Below are 16,942 nucleotides of genomic sequence, written 5' to 3'. Positions count from 1 at the left end.
CAATTCCAATTCATCAAGTAACAAAAAACATTCATTGTGAGATGGGCATACTTGCATTTATACTGCAGAAGATTTTCAATAGGGAACATTCAAATAAAGGAATTTCTAGTTAATCCTAAATGAAATGAATGGTATCCTAAAATCTTTTTATTGCTTATAATCCACATCTATTCCCAAAACATAACTGAGACTGTTAAAATAAAAAAGTGGATATGTTATTGGCCCACCTAGGTAAGGATAAGAGATCAAAAATCATGAAATACTGCCAAGCTGAGACAATTATCCTGGAAACCTCAGTCAAGAAAGGCAAGTTGTTGCAGTCAGAGGTAAGTTTAACAATACCACGGGAAAGGATGATCGCACAAGTCCTTTAGAGTCTCTCTTAAATACGAACTGTCTAAACCAGGGCTGTGCCTCAAGCAAAAGGTTCTGGCAGACATCAACTTTAGATGGAAGTTTTTGATAAATACCTGGTATGCAGAAATATTGGTATGCGAACTCAAGATACAATCTCAGAACTTTAGACACCAGTCAAGTCTAAAATTGATAATCTGTTATACAAGAGAAAGAATCTAAATGGTGTTCTTCACACAGAGGGTCATTGTTGATCTGCATGATCAAAGGATGATCTAGAACTGCAGGAATGCTTACAGGCAACAGACTGTCCTCAATGGAAGTTTTGGTTTAGCTTAAATGTCTGAAAAAATACTTAGTTGAGGCTCTACAGTTCTATCCCATAAAGCACGGAAGAGAGGATCCTGATGTGAAAAATTATGAAATACTCTGCTCTTTACACAGGATAGAATTTGAAGGCCCTTAATATTTAAAAAAAAAAAAAGAAATCTGGCATAGGATTGTGACAGAATATAAAAGCTATTTAATCCGTTATGATGAGGACTGAAATATAAAAGTAGGGTAATCTTTTTTATCAAAACACGTTTATTACATATTTATTGCATTTTAATGTCCAAGTGTAACATCTGCCTTTAGTGAGTCTGTAAAGAGCCTTGCCACTTCCAGCTTTCGAGTGACCAGCTGAGCGTGTACCCTCCACTCTAAGAGTACCACATACAGCATAAACCAAGAGAAGCACCATAGCTCTTTTCTACCTGAATTATTAAAGAGAAATTTATTTTCAAGAGGCTGTACTATCTGATAGCTAAAAGCATACTTTATTTCCTTCCGTCACTTAGCAGCCTGCAACTAGTAGTGTACTTCCATTAATAGCTCCTTTATTGAACATCTCAGATCTAGCCCTAAAGGTTTTTAGGAAGTGAGAGACTACTACTACTGTGGCAAAAGTATCTCCGCCCCATTTAGAATTTGTTATTTGTGCATAATCACACAACCCCTTAGGTTGCGTATATAACCAGCTTTACTTTTAGAATGATACCACTTCCTTTTTATGATGCAAATCAGTTTTTCTGGCTACCAGGGAGAAAGGTCATAAATGAGAAGATAATTTACAAAGAAGAGCTAAAGTATAACAAAATATTACTATAATGTAACAAAAAATAAAACACTGCATTCCCTTTATCAAATGAAAGCTATTCTAAGAAACCTGATAAAACCTTTTAAAATTCACAAGTATTCACAAATATTAATATAGTATCATTAATATTAATATCTTAAAATTAAGACATATTAATAATAAAGATTCTTAGCAATACTAAGTATTTGATTACTAAATATTTTGTATGAAGGACATATTTAAATCTTCAACTAGCTTTTGTAGCAATTATTTTAAAATGATTTTCAGAAATTTATCTTAAAATTTAACATCTCCGTGACAAGGATAAAATAATATTCTTAGAAGAATCAGTTAAGGAGCAATGGCTACCTCCTTCAGATCCTCATAGATATAAACACGAAAAAGTTCAGTTTCTAATGAACAAGCCTCAAATAGGTCACTTACTATCACTTACCGATATGGAAATCTTTATTAAAAGCACTTAGATCACCCGAACAAATGGTTCTGCAATTTTTGCTTTCATATTTGATCACTATTTTTCAGTAGACTACAACATACAATGTTGTAGTTGGCTTTCTCACTTACCCATTCTTTAGCATACTTACTACATGTGAATAATTATACCACTGCTTTAAAGGAATGTGGTTTTAAGCAACATCCTTTTTAACCTGGCAATTAGCACTCTTAAAAATATATGTTCTCTTTTTCACTCTGACATGGCACAAATCAGGAAAGAAATGGCTTTTCAAGACTAAATCATTTCTCTTACTATATTTGAGAGGGAGAACTAAATAATGATTATGCCTATAATTACTACCTTTAAATGTGAAGTTTCTTCATTCAAAATCACTTCATAATGCAATCAAAAACCAATTTTCCTCCAGTTGTGTAAAATGAACACAATTATTTTAGGAATCAGTTTTGCTTGTGAGAGAAAGACAGCACACTACTGACCATTCAGTCTCAAAAGGTCACTAACCAAATACAATTTAATTAATACTTCCAACTTAATGCCTTATTGTCACTCCTTCTAGGAGAGCCACTAGTCAGAAAAGAATTTCTCTGGCCCACAAATATTAAGGCTTTTCAATATTAAGTATTCATCTGCCAACAGTCTCAGAGATTACACTTAATAGTGGTATTTCATAACCAGTTTAGTATTATTTTAGGGTAGATAATGGGGCCCTAGAGTAACTAAAATAGAAAGATGGTGGTGATGGAGAGACCACTAATATTTAAAAGCTTAGCTTAATATTTAAAATTTAGGTGTTTAATATGTAAAGGCTTACTTTTAGCTGAAAAATAAAACTGGTTGAAGTGCTAGAAGGATTTAACCGCACTAACCCCGAAAGAGCTGAATGAATCGAGGGTGCAACGCGGAGGTGACCACACTCTCCGGCAGCTCCCTCAGGAAGAGCTTCAACAGACTGGCTGCTGAGCAGACGTCCCCGTCTCTCCCAAGCTCCACTGGGGCTCCACTCTCGAACTTGCATCGGAGCTGTTCCACCACCTTCACGTTGCCATTCACTCTAAAAAGGCCTTCCTGGGTGAGTCCTGGAGCAGGGGAGCAGACACGTAGAAAATAAACGGAGATCTCGCACAGACACTAACTCTAGAGAACAGTAACCACAAAATAAATAAATCTCACTACAGGATTTTCTAAAGGATTATCCAGTTCTGGAAAATGTTCACATTTTGCAAAAAACATTTTCCTACAGTAATCAATTTTCACACCTACTATGTATCAACTAAAACGATCATACAGGATTGTTCTAAAAGCTGACCTCGAAGAATAAGGTTAGGACACATATAAACATAAAACAGATTCTTCCACAAAGAAACTGCATTCATATAATCTGCAGTACATTACAGGAAACTTACCCTGGGCTCCAACAGTGGCTCAGCGTTTTGAAAACTATTGAAAAGAAAAACTAATAGGTATGTAGGGAACTTCTTAACTGTATGTGATTATATTTGTAATAATTAAGAAATATTCTCTAGTGATCACTGAATTCCAAGGATAAGACTCTATGAGATTAAAAAAGTAGCATAAGACAAGTTCGTTGCCTTCAGCCAGTTGACAGGGGATGTTACTGTTGGCTGGGGTCAGCACAGAAGGCTCCACAAAGGTGCCTTTGGGTGCTCTGCACCATCTCTGACTGAAGCACTGGGACGATGGGAAGACAGGCTGATGAACTGTGAAGCTAATGCAGTTTAAGCTTCAGGGCCCTGTCATTTATTTAGGCCCTTTCCAATGCTTGTCCCTAATTCTTATTCTTAATTTTGTATTCTTTTTCTTGAAAAGGGCCACCAGAGGGTTAAGTAGCAGGACATATAAAACCCTGATTTATCCCCAACAAAGAGGAACAAATATATGAATTAAGAGGCAGAGACAAGGCAGCATAAAGGAAGATAAACACATGGAAATGTGGAGTGTTTAGGTCAAAAGCAATGGGGTAATAAAATGGAAGAAATGGGAGAGGGCCACAAATGTCAAGTTCAACAGTGAAGACCTGGGGTGCCCAGAGGGCTCAGTCTGTAGAGTATGCAACTCTTGATCTCAGGGTCGTGAGTTTGAGCCCCACGTTGGGCATGGAGCTTACTTAAAAACAAAAAGGGAAGACTTTATCATGGGAGCGTTAAGGGGTAGGGGGAACACAATATAATCAAGCATTAAGAACATCCTGCTAGCTGAGAAGAGAATGGAGAGGGCAGAAAGCCTGCCTTAGGGAACCACATTCTACCCTAAGACAGTAAGACAGAGATTCCAGTGGGAAGGGTGAAAAGCAGAGAAAAAAAGATGCTTGGGTAACTTAGTACAAAAAGGGAGTAAGGAAGAAGAGTTGAAAGGTAATTTTAAGGTTTAAAAACTAGTAAGGTTTAAAAACTAGGAATCCAGGAAAAAGCACTGTTAAAGGATAAGGTGAAGTGGGGATGAGGGATGGTAGCTGGTTTAGGGGAAAGGTAATGATTCCCAGCTGGGTTCAAGGAGACAGAACACAATATAAGGCGGCCAGCCAGCTTGTGGAGGCATGCTGAAGGTACAAGGAACAATCTTTCTAGTAAAGAGCAACCCAAGGACTCAACCAGCCACTCTTCCTTTGAGAGCCTAATAGTGAAATTCAGCAATGATATAGGCATTGAAGCCCATGAGAATTATTTAGATGGGGGGGGGTTTGTTTATATCAGCCTTTGCTTCTTTCTCTTACCTGCTAATTGTAACGCTCTTTCTAAAGAAAAAGAAGAATGCTAATTTCATTTTAATTTGTAATTTGATAAAACATTTTATGAACCCTTCAATTCAATAAATATGTAATAAGTACCTGGCACTGTGTTAAGAAACTTAAAAAAAAAATTCAAACACTACCATTATCTTTATGGAGTTTGTAGACTGATAAGATGTTTGCATATAAACTTTGGATGTGAAGAACATGAATATCAAAAGTTGATGAGAATTTTAGCTCCAATTTTGATAAAAGTTTGTGAAACCAGTGAGGATATTAAAAGTATTTCACCAACCAGTGTGACCAGGGCAGATAAGGAGATAAGAGTCAGCGTGTGTGGTAGGCAGCTTCTCAAATGGCCCTAATGATCCCCATCTCCTGGTATCCACACTCATGTGTAATCCCTTCCCCTAGCATGTGGTCTGGATCTAGTGCCTTGCTTCTAACCAGGAGAATATAACAAAATTATGTGATTAGGTTCTAGTCTTGCTTTTGAGATTAGACTATACAAGATCGATGTTCATCTACTTGTTTATTTCTCTCTGGCTTTGCAGGCTTGCTCACTCTGATGAATCAGATGCTTTTTATTTGGTTAGCTATCTTATGAGCGGTCCACGTGGCAAGGAACAGAGGGTGGTTTCTGGAACACCAGTCAGTGAGTAACTAGTGAGTAACTGAGACCCTCAGGTCAACAGCCCACAAGGAACTGAATCCTGCTAACAACCACATGAATGAGCTTGGAAGTGAACCTTCCCCCAGTCAAGTACTGTTATGACTGCAGCCTTATAAGGGACCCTAAGATAGAAGACACAACTAGATTGTGCCCAGATTCCTGACCCACAGAAACTATGAGACGATAAACACTGTTGTTTTAAACTACTATGTTTTGGGGCAATCTGTTACACAGCAACAAACATGATGCCATTCCCTTTAATACTGCAGAATCTCAGTTATTGAGAGACTTCCCGTTTAACTCATTTTTAAAGCTTTCAAGGTCTATTTCCTCCATTCTACAAGCTTTATCTGTAACTTCAGAAATGTGTACTGCCTTCAACAGACAGCACCCAAAAAAAGGCACCCATCTCTGGTCAAGGCCCAAATCATGAAAATTTAGAATTCTGCATCTCAGTCCTATATCTACCCAGCTCCTGAGCCTGTTTTTGGCCAGCAAACGCCTCATGGACCTGATTTCACAGTGTTTTTCTAGCTTTGACCTTAGGTTTTCTTTTCCAACTAGGCTTTTGGACCCTTCCCTCAAATAAATATTTCCAGTTATTCCAAAATAACTACCCAGCTCTAAGAACTGGCTTTGGTCCTTCAAGGTCCCTGATCCCACTGTCCTTTATTGGCAGAGAGATAAGGTATAAATGGGAGTCATTGAGGTTCATGCTTCTTCTCGACTGTTTTTTCGCCCCTATTCCATTTATTTAACTCTCTTCCCTCAAAAATATCTCTCACCCAAACAATTCTTATGATATCCAGTGATTTTCAACTAGGGGCAATTTCCCCCTGGCTGTATTATAGTTTGGGGGAAAAGAAACCCATACAATTTTTTAAAGCCCCTTACAAGTTTATAATATATCCAATACCCATATGAGGCTTACCAGACTGTCATCTCTCAATTTTCCTACTCCAAATTCTTAGGAAAAAGAAATGTTCAGAGGACGGAAATGCTTAGAAGGCTTTGTGAAGTTATTCTCACTTATTTCTGAGATTCTCTTATATTTGACTTCAGGAGGTACAGGTTAATCAACACAGAACAGCAACTTAATAATTGGTTTAAAAATGAAAAAATTATATAAATGAAATAACATCTACCCCATTGACAGTCACTTTCCTGCACAATTAAGATTTATTTCAAAACAGTATGAATACATTGTTAAAAACTGAAAATGCCAGAAGTCAGAATTCGCTTAACTGGCACACTTTGGCCCAGAAAGTAGTAATTACTCAAAGTAATAAATGAGCATATTCTGACACCTGGTGGTAAGTGGAGAGTTCTACACTATTAAAATGGTATATCCCATAGGATCTTCACTCTAAAGAGAAGGAATCCAATAACACTGTCAGCAAGATTTTTAAAACAGTATAAAGATGATCTAGATTATAACTTGTAAGATTTTCCTTCAAATGGGAAAAATTACATATTTTTCCTTTTTTAGGAAAATAAGTTCAAAGTCTTTTTAAAAGCCTTCATATTGATCTTAACCCTTTCTGTCCTAAAATTCTTTCATAATGTAGGGTTTTCCCTCAAGTCGTTAAAGTTCTACATGTACTGTGATCATACTTTAATGTTTAATGTAACTACCTAGGGTTAAATAATATGACCAATCATCCCTACCTCTGATACCTGACAGAGGGCCTACTGGATTGTGCACAGTAGGTGCACAATAAGGAGAGGCACAATAAATACTTGTTGACTTAAAAAAAATACGAAATAATTAATGAAACTAATTGATGTATCTCTCCCACAAACTTCATTCCACCCTTCAGACTTACACAAAGTTTTTGGTTTATTAACATGATAGTTTCAGACATAGTATGGAACTTCTAGTTGTCTCCATAGTAATTAACTACACTAATTAACTACACAGGATAGGTGCCCTACCCACCTTAACTTGCCAAGCCAAGATTCAATCTGATTCCGTTGGTCTGAAATATCACCAATGGATAGGTATTCTGAAAAGATTCCACTAGTGATTCTATTTCACATTTCTAGTTAAGGATAACTGATTTTCTATTTTACATCTCTAGTTAAGAAGGACTGATTTAGCCCATGAAAATATTTAGTTCGCATTACCTGAATATACCTGACTAAACGATAAGTATGGGTAAGAAGAGACAGAAGAAAACCAATACCTAACTCAGATTTTGCCAAAAAGTTCATAGAATGATGTTGTGAATTTAACTGGTTCAACTCCTACAGAGTTGATTATAAATGCACATATCCTTGACCCAGGGCTACAGATAAAACCACAGTGCTTGAAATGAACCGTGTGAAAGGCTGGTCACTGAATCATTGCTTACAGATCGCAGAAGACTACCTACAACTCAGTATTCATCAGCATGTGACTGCTTAAAGAAATGATACATGTATATAGTCAGTGTGTAAGGGAAAAAAGGATCACATGGGTAAAGATTTTTATGCAATATGGAAAGATCTCCCCAAATACTGCTAAATGACTTTTTAAAAAGATTTTGTAACTGTGAAATGCTGTTTTATATTCAAGGGGAAAAAAGAACATATGCATATATGATTATATATCTTCATAAATTATCTTGGTAAGACTGTATCAGACACCGGTAAAGTAATGTTTTGGGAGGGGAAATGAATAATCGGGGGACAGGTTTTGGAGGGAGAGATTTTTCAGTGCATATCCAGTATCTTGTACCACATAAAGATACTAACTAGTCAATAATTTTTTTTTTTAAGATTTTATTTATTTGACAGAGAGAGAGAGAGACAGCGAGAGAGGGAACACAAGCAGGGGGAGTGGCAGAGGGAGAAGCAGGCTTCCCGCGGAGCAGGGAGCCCGATGCAGGGCTCGATCCCAGGACCCTGGATCATGACCTGAGCCGAAGGCAGACGCTTAACAACTGAGCCACCCAGGCACCCCTAATTTTTTAAAACTTAAAAATGAAAATGATTTTACATAAGAGTAACCCCAAGAGACTATTAGTCATTATTAGGTAAAAGATCAGAACACTGACTATAACAAAACCAAAATAATTTAGGTAGTCACACTTTGGTATCCAAATGAATATTACTGAACAACCCTATTTAAGAGATTAAATGAATTACCTAGAGATCCATTTATATCTAAATCAGGATACAGTTTTACTCAATACTGAATGTTTCTGAGTCCTTTAAAGCTCTAACAATTTGATGTGGCTTCAAGATCCTACAGGCCAACGTCCCATCTTACTGCCATTCTGTATACCACACCTTTTTTGTTTAACCTGTTTAATGTATTTGGATAAACCCAGAGCTATTCTCTAAGAATCTTTCCTGTCTGCAGCCTATCATCCTCTAAAGATACGGGGATATCTCCTATGAAGTAAGAGTGCAAGACTGGCTCTTCAGTTTTCAGAACAAAATATCATTTTGTCATCTACATACCTAGGAACCTGAGCAAATAGTTGCTTTTTCAGTTAACGCAAAACACCTGACCTTCTGAGGGCTGAACTACGTGCCATACCCTTCCTGTCACAAGCTGACTCACATTCCTACAGAGTAACAGATGCACTGTGCTTCTCACGTATTTCCAATAAAGGATTGTTCTTAGTGGGGGGCAGGGGGGAGGAATGGACTCGTAATCATGGGAAGATAAGGAAACAAACTGCACAAAGTACAGAATGCCTCTGAAGTCTCAAGTTCTCCCTTTAAAAATTCCTAATTTTAAACCCTATTCTGCAATGAGTCTTTTGTGTAGAAATGTTGTTTCCCTATAGAAAACAATGAAAATTCTAAGCTTTTCCCTCACAAGATTTCCTTCCCAAACCTGCTAAAGTTTACTGATATTTATTATGTAGTTTGGGGTTTTCCTATCATATTGCCCTAGTTTGAACAACATGAATATAGGGGATATGGAAGAATTTTCTCTCTACTTATCCAGGTTTTTAAGACCCATTTTAATTAAAATCATTAAAAAAAGCTGTAAAATAGCTCTCAATAACAGAGATTTATCTTTTTATCATTCAATGAACTATGTTATTCTCCAATTGTTTTACATGCTTAATTGTATCACTTCAAAAGCAAATGACCCCCATAATAGGCGCTATACCATACTTTTTTTTTCTTTAGCATCCCCACTAATGGGGTTATGAAACCAATCAAGGCATCCAGTAAGTTCAGGATTGAACTCAGCTGCAAAAGATACCCCAAAAGTGTTGTTACACTAAACATTACTCTCAGTTGGAATTTAATGAATCAAGAGAAGTCACTATTGTTAGAACATGTATTTTATTTTTAAGATTTATTTGAGAGAGAGAAAGAGTGCGCACGCACACATGCATGAGCAGGGAGAACGACAGTGAGGCAGAGGGAGAAGCAGGCTCCCCACTGAGCAAGGAGCCCAATTCAGGACTTGATCCCAGGACCCTGGGATCATGACCTGAGCCCAAGGCAGATGCTTAACCAACTGAGCCACCGAGGCGCCCTGGAACAGTGTATTTTAGAACTCAAAACTAGGAATCATTCCAAACTAGAAACTTCAATGATTAAATTGGCCCATGGTAAATTGAACAGTAGTGTCAAAATAACATCACGCAGTAATACTGCTCTTAATGTCCTTTTTAAAAGAAAAGGTATATTACATAATTTGATATTCTAATTAAGGTGTTTTAGGGAATATTCTAACACATCGTGAAGTAGCTCACACAGAAACCTTCTTGTATGCAGGAACAGTAAGCAAAACAGAGTGAAACCACGACTTACCATGCTTCACCAAGTACTCCACGATAGTCCCCACTATAGCTGGAATGCCGTTCTCCGTGAGCCCCTGCTGCTGAAGGTCTTGGAGGCTGACTCCAAATAACTTCTTATAGGTTGAATTCCTCTGCTCATTTAGTGGCACTGCCACTATCTTTTTCATGTCTTCTTTCAGCCAAACCGCTGCTTTACTTTGCTTAAAAAAACATAAGAAAAAAGAGCAGTCAGTCATATTTACCACAGGAGGTTGCATGGTTACCTGAATTGAAATGTAGGCATCTGGAGACCCGTAGGAGTGGTCTTTACTAGTTTTTACTTCCACTCAAGTCAAAACTATTAACATCTCTCACAGGTTGCTCAGTGTCATGAATGGCACATACTGATAGAATAGTTAAAAGAATGAAAAATGAGAAACCTAAAGCCACAACTTAACTGTAGCTAAGGGAGGGAGCAATACACTTCAGTATCTAAGATAGATTATTACAGTAACCAAGGGGTGTGACTCAGAAGTACCTGGTTAACAGGAAAAGAAAACATTTATAAGATCACTGAAACTCCATGCAGATCCTAGAACAAGAGGTTTCTGAAGATGAAAATGTATCTAGATGCCATTTTAAGGTAGCTTTAATTTGGAGTCTTAGAAAAAATATATTTAAGTAGAGTGAACATTGGTTTCTCTGATTTAATTACATCTGTGAATATCTCATCATTATTTTGGCACATAAAATCAGTTCAATTCTCACTGAAGTTCAAAATATTCTATCTCTGAAACAGCAACATTTCATGTAGTCACAATTTAAACATTTTCACAAGATTGTACATATTATAAGTAAAAAGTGCAGCTTATATTTAATTCAAATTATCACAATGAAAAATCCACACAAATGTTTCTTCCTTTTAATAGAAATTTGTACCCCAAGGAAGTACTACATTAAACCATATTAAAATTTATCTTTTATAACTAAATGAGGGATTTTCTTTTTGAAGCATGTGTACTATATAAATGTTATGTATTTATGAGTCTAAACACTGAGAAGCTGGAAAAATACAAACCATTTTATCTGGGGACAGAGGCAGTGGATTGGGGGAAACTTTCACTCTTTGAGAATGAATGTAGCAACCAACTGAAGTGTAAATATTGTAAGTACAAACTCATGTAGCTATTACCATCTAAAAGTAGACACCTTACCTCCAGTTTAGAATTGAGGAAACAAAGATCAGAGTTAAGTAATTTAGCAAAAGTCACAGAACTGATAGGTTTCATCCTCCTCTAGGTCCATGTTCCTCTTCTTAAAGTTAGATTTATATTTAAGTCCTAGTGCAGTTTGTATATAATTATAGTAACATACTACAATCAACTCTATATATGACCTGAGAAAATGACAAAGTTAATTCTACAATCTTGATTTTGAGTATGGTCCCTGTATTCTCAACTTGATTTTGAATCTTATAATCTACAGAATCACACCAACTTCCATTGAGATGTTTACATATTTTGGTAGGTCATATTTAAAAGCCAGATTTTTCTAGTGAAAATTCAGCAAATGTAAAGTTACAATACAGATTTAGTATCTACTATTATTTTATCTATAGTATCTATAGATATTATTTATGATAATCTATAGTATTATCATAGTGTTAGTTACTACAGAGTAGTAGTATGGGCAGTAACTATGATCTGTTGCTACGGAAATTATGAATTAAGCAAAATTTATAATAGCCAATAATTTTTTGTGGGGGTTAAAAACCTATCAATCTCCTTCAACTGAACATAGGAGAAATTTCAGTCAACCAGGTGTATCTGGTGAGCAAGAAGCCAAAAAGTAACCAGTATAAATGATACGTTGAAAATACTCTCAAAATGTAGCACTAAAAACGGCTGACGATATAAGGTTAAATCCTACACATTTTATCTTACTTTTGTTTTATCTTCTTACAGGGACAATACAGCATAGTGTTTTGGAGCATAGAACCAGGCTTCTTGTTTCAAGTTTCATTCTGCTCTAATTAGCTGTGAACCTTGGACAAGTCACTTGACTTCTGTGTGCCTATTTCCCCATCTGTGAAACAGTGATACTAAGAGTTCCTCTCTCATGTGGATGGATATAGGAGACTGCAATGAATTCACATACATAAAGGAATGAGAAGAACACTTGGCACACTGATTATGGATTGTTACAAATCATTACAACCATCATCATCATCATCATCCTTATTCTTCCAGGAAATAATTCTGATTTCTTCTTCAAAAAATGGAGATACACTCAATTATTTCTATACTCAATGTGTGTCTATAAAGTTTGCCTTTTTTTTTTTTTAAAGATCTATTTATTTGACAGAGAGAGAGAGACACACAGAGAGCGAGGGAACGCAAGCAGGGGGGCAGTGGGAGAGGGAGAAGCAGGCCTCCCGCTGAGCAGGGAGCCCAGTGTGGGGCTCGATCCCAGGACCCTGGGACCATGACCTGAGCCGAAGGCAGATGCTTAACGACTAAGCCACCCAGGCGCCCCTAAAGTTTGCTTTTTTAGAAGGCATCATGGTCAAGACATGTTTGGTTGGTAGTCTGATGATCTAATTATCCTCTATATATCTCTAATCTCCTAAAATATATAAGAATGACTTCTGAATGATAAAGATAAAACAATATTGTATATATATATCAGAATTCCCTAAATTTTTATTAGAAAGTCAAGGTTTCCTTGGAAATGCTTGAGTTTAAATTAGTGGTCTTTCTGCTAACACCCCTAATCTTCATTATGTCCTTTAGTCAGAATTGCAGACAGCAGTTTGTGTCTCCTGTTAGTAGACAGTGTAGATAAGCAATCCTGGTGTTATGGATTAGAAAGTTTTCAAGGAAGAGCCAGGCAATGGACCTCATAGACTTTGAAGTGACTACAAATTAAATTAGCTGTTTACTCAATTTAGAGCCACACTACACAGAAAATTTATATGTAATCATAATAAAAGAACCTCTGTTTTTAACTGGTAATGTAATTCAGGTTAACATTTTAAAAATAAATATTGTTTAAAAAAACACAATGAAACAAAACAACTATTTCCTGAGTCATCACAATCAATTTGTCAGTGACCACAAATATAAAAGTCTAGCCTGGTTAATGAAGAAATCAGCTAGCAGGAAGCAATGAGATGTTACCACCTAAACTACTATACTACTTCAGTAGTTTATACCTAAATTATTATTTTTTTAAAGATTTTATTTATTTATTTGACAGAGAGAGAGCACAAGCAGGCAGAGAGGCAGGCAGAGAGAGAGGGAGGGAGAAGCAGGCCCTCCACCGAGCAGGGAGCCCGATGCGGGACTCGATCCCAGGACTCCAGGACCACGACCGGAGCTGAAGGCAGCCGCCCAAACAACTGAGCCACTCAGGTGCCCCTATAGCTAAATTATTAAAAAAAAAATATACAGCAGCTTACAGCAAATATAATGACCCCTCTGGTAAGTAATAAATATTCAATAGTCCTTTAGTCATGGAAAAATAACTGTAGAAATAAAGTCATTTATGATTAATTCTACTTAAACTGAAATTATTTTCTACTCTTAGACAATGATATATCATTACTTCTTTATGTCAATATCTATGTAATTTTACCTTTTCAAACATATATCTTACCTTGATTTAAAATAAGCTAAAAATGACTAATTGAGATATTTTGAGTCAAACTTAACTCTTTAAACTTTGCTTTGTGTATATTCCCATTCATCAAGTATTTGTTGGTTTGGGGTCACCTCATCTCCACTTCCCCTTTTTTTTCTAGTAACATATCCTAACTGTCTTTTGGGGAATGACTATACCCTTGTTGTGAATAACGTCGTAGGGACTGCCACTGAAAAGGACCACCCTTTCACAAGAACTGTCCTCAGGCTCCCTACCAGGTACATCAGACCCTTCTCTCTTGCAGGCCACTGACGCTTGAGTGGATGGTCACAAGCACAGAAAAAGGCTGGAGCTAACTGGTTCCAGCTGCAGTGTTCCCACAAGCCATTAATTAACCATTAGATTAACTCTTGCCACCTGCACTGTTGGAGCTACTATGGTTCTTGAGCCGCCCTGACATTGGTGTTTCAACTGTTCTTTCATGTGGTGATCCACTCCATAACTTGCTACTGAAGTTTCTTTGGGCTTAAGGTAGCCAGAATCCATTTCTGTTCTGAGATAGACAGATAGACAGACAGACACACACACACAACTGATAAAAGTCCTTTGAAAAAAATAAAATAATAATCAGAGCATATAGAAAACCAGGACTTTAGAAGAGATATAATCAGAAGGATAATGATGGCTGACTTATATGAAGTCAGCTGACTATGTCATGGCTTCAGATACTTCAGATGGTTTCACTTGTTAAACCCCAGAAAAGAAATACTAGGAAGGAAGAGCCTTCTGTGATCCCCATTTTACAGAGGCACAGAGGATCTGAGTAACGCGCTCTAGGTTGCATCAAGGATGTGGTGCAGCCAAGAGTCACACTAAGGCAATCTGACTCCAGAGGGCAGATGCTTAATTCTGCCTCCACAAAAGATGTGGTGAGTACAAAAAGCATACGCTGCGCAGTCCACTGCCCTTGTTAGAAATGAGAAAAGTCCTATTTTTGTGAAACAGGAAAATAGGATCATTTACAAGTTTCTTGGTCACCTTAAAGTCAGATATGCTCAGAAGCAACATCAATATTTCTGCTGTTAAAACCTGAAAAGAGAATACTTCCAACAATCTTGTAAATGGGATGAGTTTCAGAAGCCTTGAGTTTTTTTAATAGCTAACATTTACTGGGTGCTGATTTGTGCCAGCTCTGTTGTAAGTACTTTAAAATTAACATCTCTAAATTTTAAAACAACCTTATCAGTAGGCATGTTTACTATTCCCACCGGGACAAGTAAACTAAGGCACAAAGAAAAAGGAACTTGGCTAAGTTTACACAACTAGTAAGTTTTATAGAGTATAACCCCCAGGTGCTCTGGCTCTGGCACTTGGGCTCTTAAAGAACCTTTAATATTGGTGGTTCTACATAGGCCCAAGAAAGACAACACTACATGCAGCTCTTTGTCTTCAGAGCTTAATAAAAAAATCAATTTGTGACTACTGAAATCAATAGCTTGTATTTCCTTAAGGCAATCCTCCAAGAATTTAAGTACCAGCATTTTAAGGTACTTTGAAGAACAATCAGATTACATTGCCAGTTAAATTCAGAACTGCGAGCCTTAAAACTCTCTGGAATTGGGACTAGAACTAATACATTTAACCAGGAATGTGGAGAGTAGCAAGCCACTCCACCACCAAATAAAAGGAGTGCAAGGAAAGCGCAAGATAAACCTGAGACTTCTTGTTCCAGAAAGCGAGGAAATGGTCAAGGACTAATGGGACTAAGAAGACCTGTGGGCCAGATTAAACGGGCTCCTATGGCCAAATCTGGAATAGGTAGACCACCAGGAGTAACAACAACTGTAAGTAATTATAATATACTGTGTAAATAAAAAAGAGATTTGGAAGAGAAGGGGATTTTAGTAAAGGTCCTCCATGCAGAAAATCCTGCAGCCAAATGTAGGAAAAATAGCAGAATCAAAAAATCTCCAGCTTCCACAAATCATTTAACAAATGACCCAAACAAGGATTATCAAGACACTAAAATGTCATGTGAAAAGCTGATGGAGAACAGGCTCTTCACAGCATCAAAGATGACAGTTTTTGCAAGGGAAAAAACTGCCCTTACAATTGATATCTGGGTATATTCACTTTATCTAAAAAAAAAATCAAATTTATCATCATTTATCATGAGAAGACTTGACATTATGTTCTCCTGATGTAATGTAACATGCAGAACACCTCATTTACAATGTATTCTTGCCAGAAATGTTTAAACTGATGCAAATCTAGCCTCTAAATCTAACTGATAGTCTACAGGAAATACAACAGCTAAAAGAATAAAGTGGAAGAGACCGTGAGAAAACAGTCAATCTAGACAAACGTATTCTCTTCAAATTCCAATTAAAAAAAATAATTGTGGGATTATTCCTACACAGAGACCTAGAGAATCATATTAACTTGGATAGGTTTGGATCACTGGGAAGGCACTCCATTGGAAATTAGGGTACCTGGGTTTGAAAACCTGTTTTGCCACTGACTTGTGTATTCTCAATAGGAATGCCAGCCTCTGGTCAAATGTGAAGCTTTGGAGAGGGGCAAAGGCAACAATAAGAATGACCCATGGTCTCTGTCCAGCTATTAACAGCTGAGTCAACTTAGGGGTCACCGGGAGGGCAAGTACTGCAGCCAAATCATCATCACTTTCAGCCTGTTGAGCTTATAAAATATTTCATCTACCCCAAGACTGGGTCTTCATCTTATAAAAATTTTCCATCTACACCAAGATTGGGTCTTCATCTAATAAATGCAGTAACGCCACCTACTTTAAAGTGTTATGAAAGTTTAATAAGAATGCATGTTCAAGTTTACCTGTCACATAACCAGAAGAGAGTCAGTGATGAAAAATGTTAAGAATTTCTTTGGGGTAACCAATTCTTTGAAAAGACACTGAAGCAGAGTTTGTAGTTGCTTACTAATGGGTCATTTTTTTCTTCTTCCCCATTAACAGAACTCTGATTTTGTTTGATAGGAGGAGGAACAAAGTACCCAGTTAAAATATACCACCTTCCTCGCAGCATTATCCTTGTAGATATGGATGGCCATATACCTAAGTTTGGCCAATGAGATGTAAATGGAAATTGTTAGGACCACCCAAAAAAACTCCTTTTATTAAATGGGAGGACAACCCATTCTGATCCCCATATCCTTGTTCCCT

The 16,942-nt window shown here is 37.0% G+C and overlaps 1 protein-coding gene across 1 annotated transcript in view; it reads right to left on the bottom strand.

Moving 5' to 3' along the window:
• Nucleotides 1–14,289, bottom strand: part of LOC114220140 (protein FAM13A-like) — a 40,363-nt gene extending 26,074 nt beyond the window's left edge. Inside the window, exons 1-4 of the mRNA XM_028117827.2 lie at nt 14,202–14,289; nt 12,480–12,538; nt 10,133–10,322; nt 2,816–3,025 (exon numbers count right to left, since the gene is read on the bottom strand). Coding sequence (XP_027973628.2) covers nt 2,816–3,025; nt 10,133–10,322; nt 12,480–12,538; nt 14,202–14,289 — 547 coding nt within the window. The remainder of the gene's footprint in view (nt 1–2,815; nt 3,026–10,132; nt 10,323–12,479; nt 12,539–14,201) is intronic.
• Between the last annotated feature and the right edge of the window lie 2,653 nt (nt 14,290–16,942).

This window comes from Eumetopias jubatus, unplaced genomic scaffold, assembly GCF_037043125.1.
Source record: "Eumetopias jubatus isolate StellerSeaLion01/CBP00866 unplaced genomic scaffold, mEumJub1_p1.0 scaffold_2, whole genome shotgun sequence".
Taxonomy (NCBI): domain Eukaryota; kingdom Metazoa; phylum Chordata; class Mammalia; order Carnivora; family Otariidae; genus Eumetopias; species Eumetopias jubatus.
This window is presented reverse-complemented; position numbering and strand designations above follow the sequence as displayed.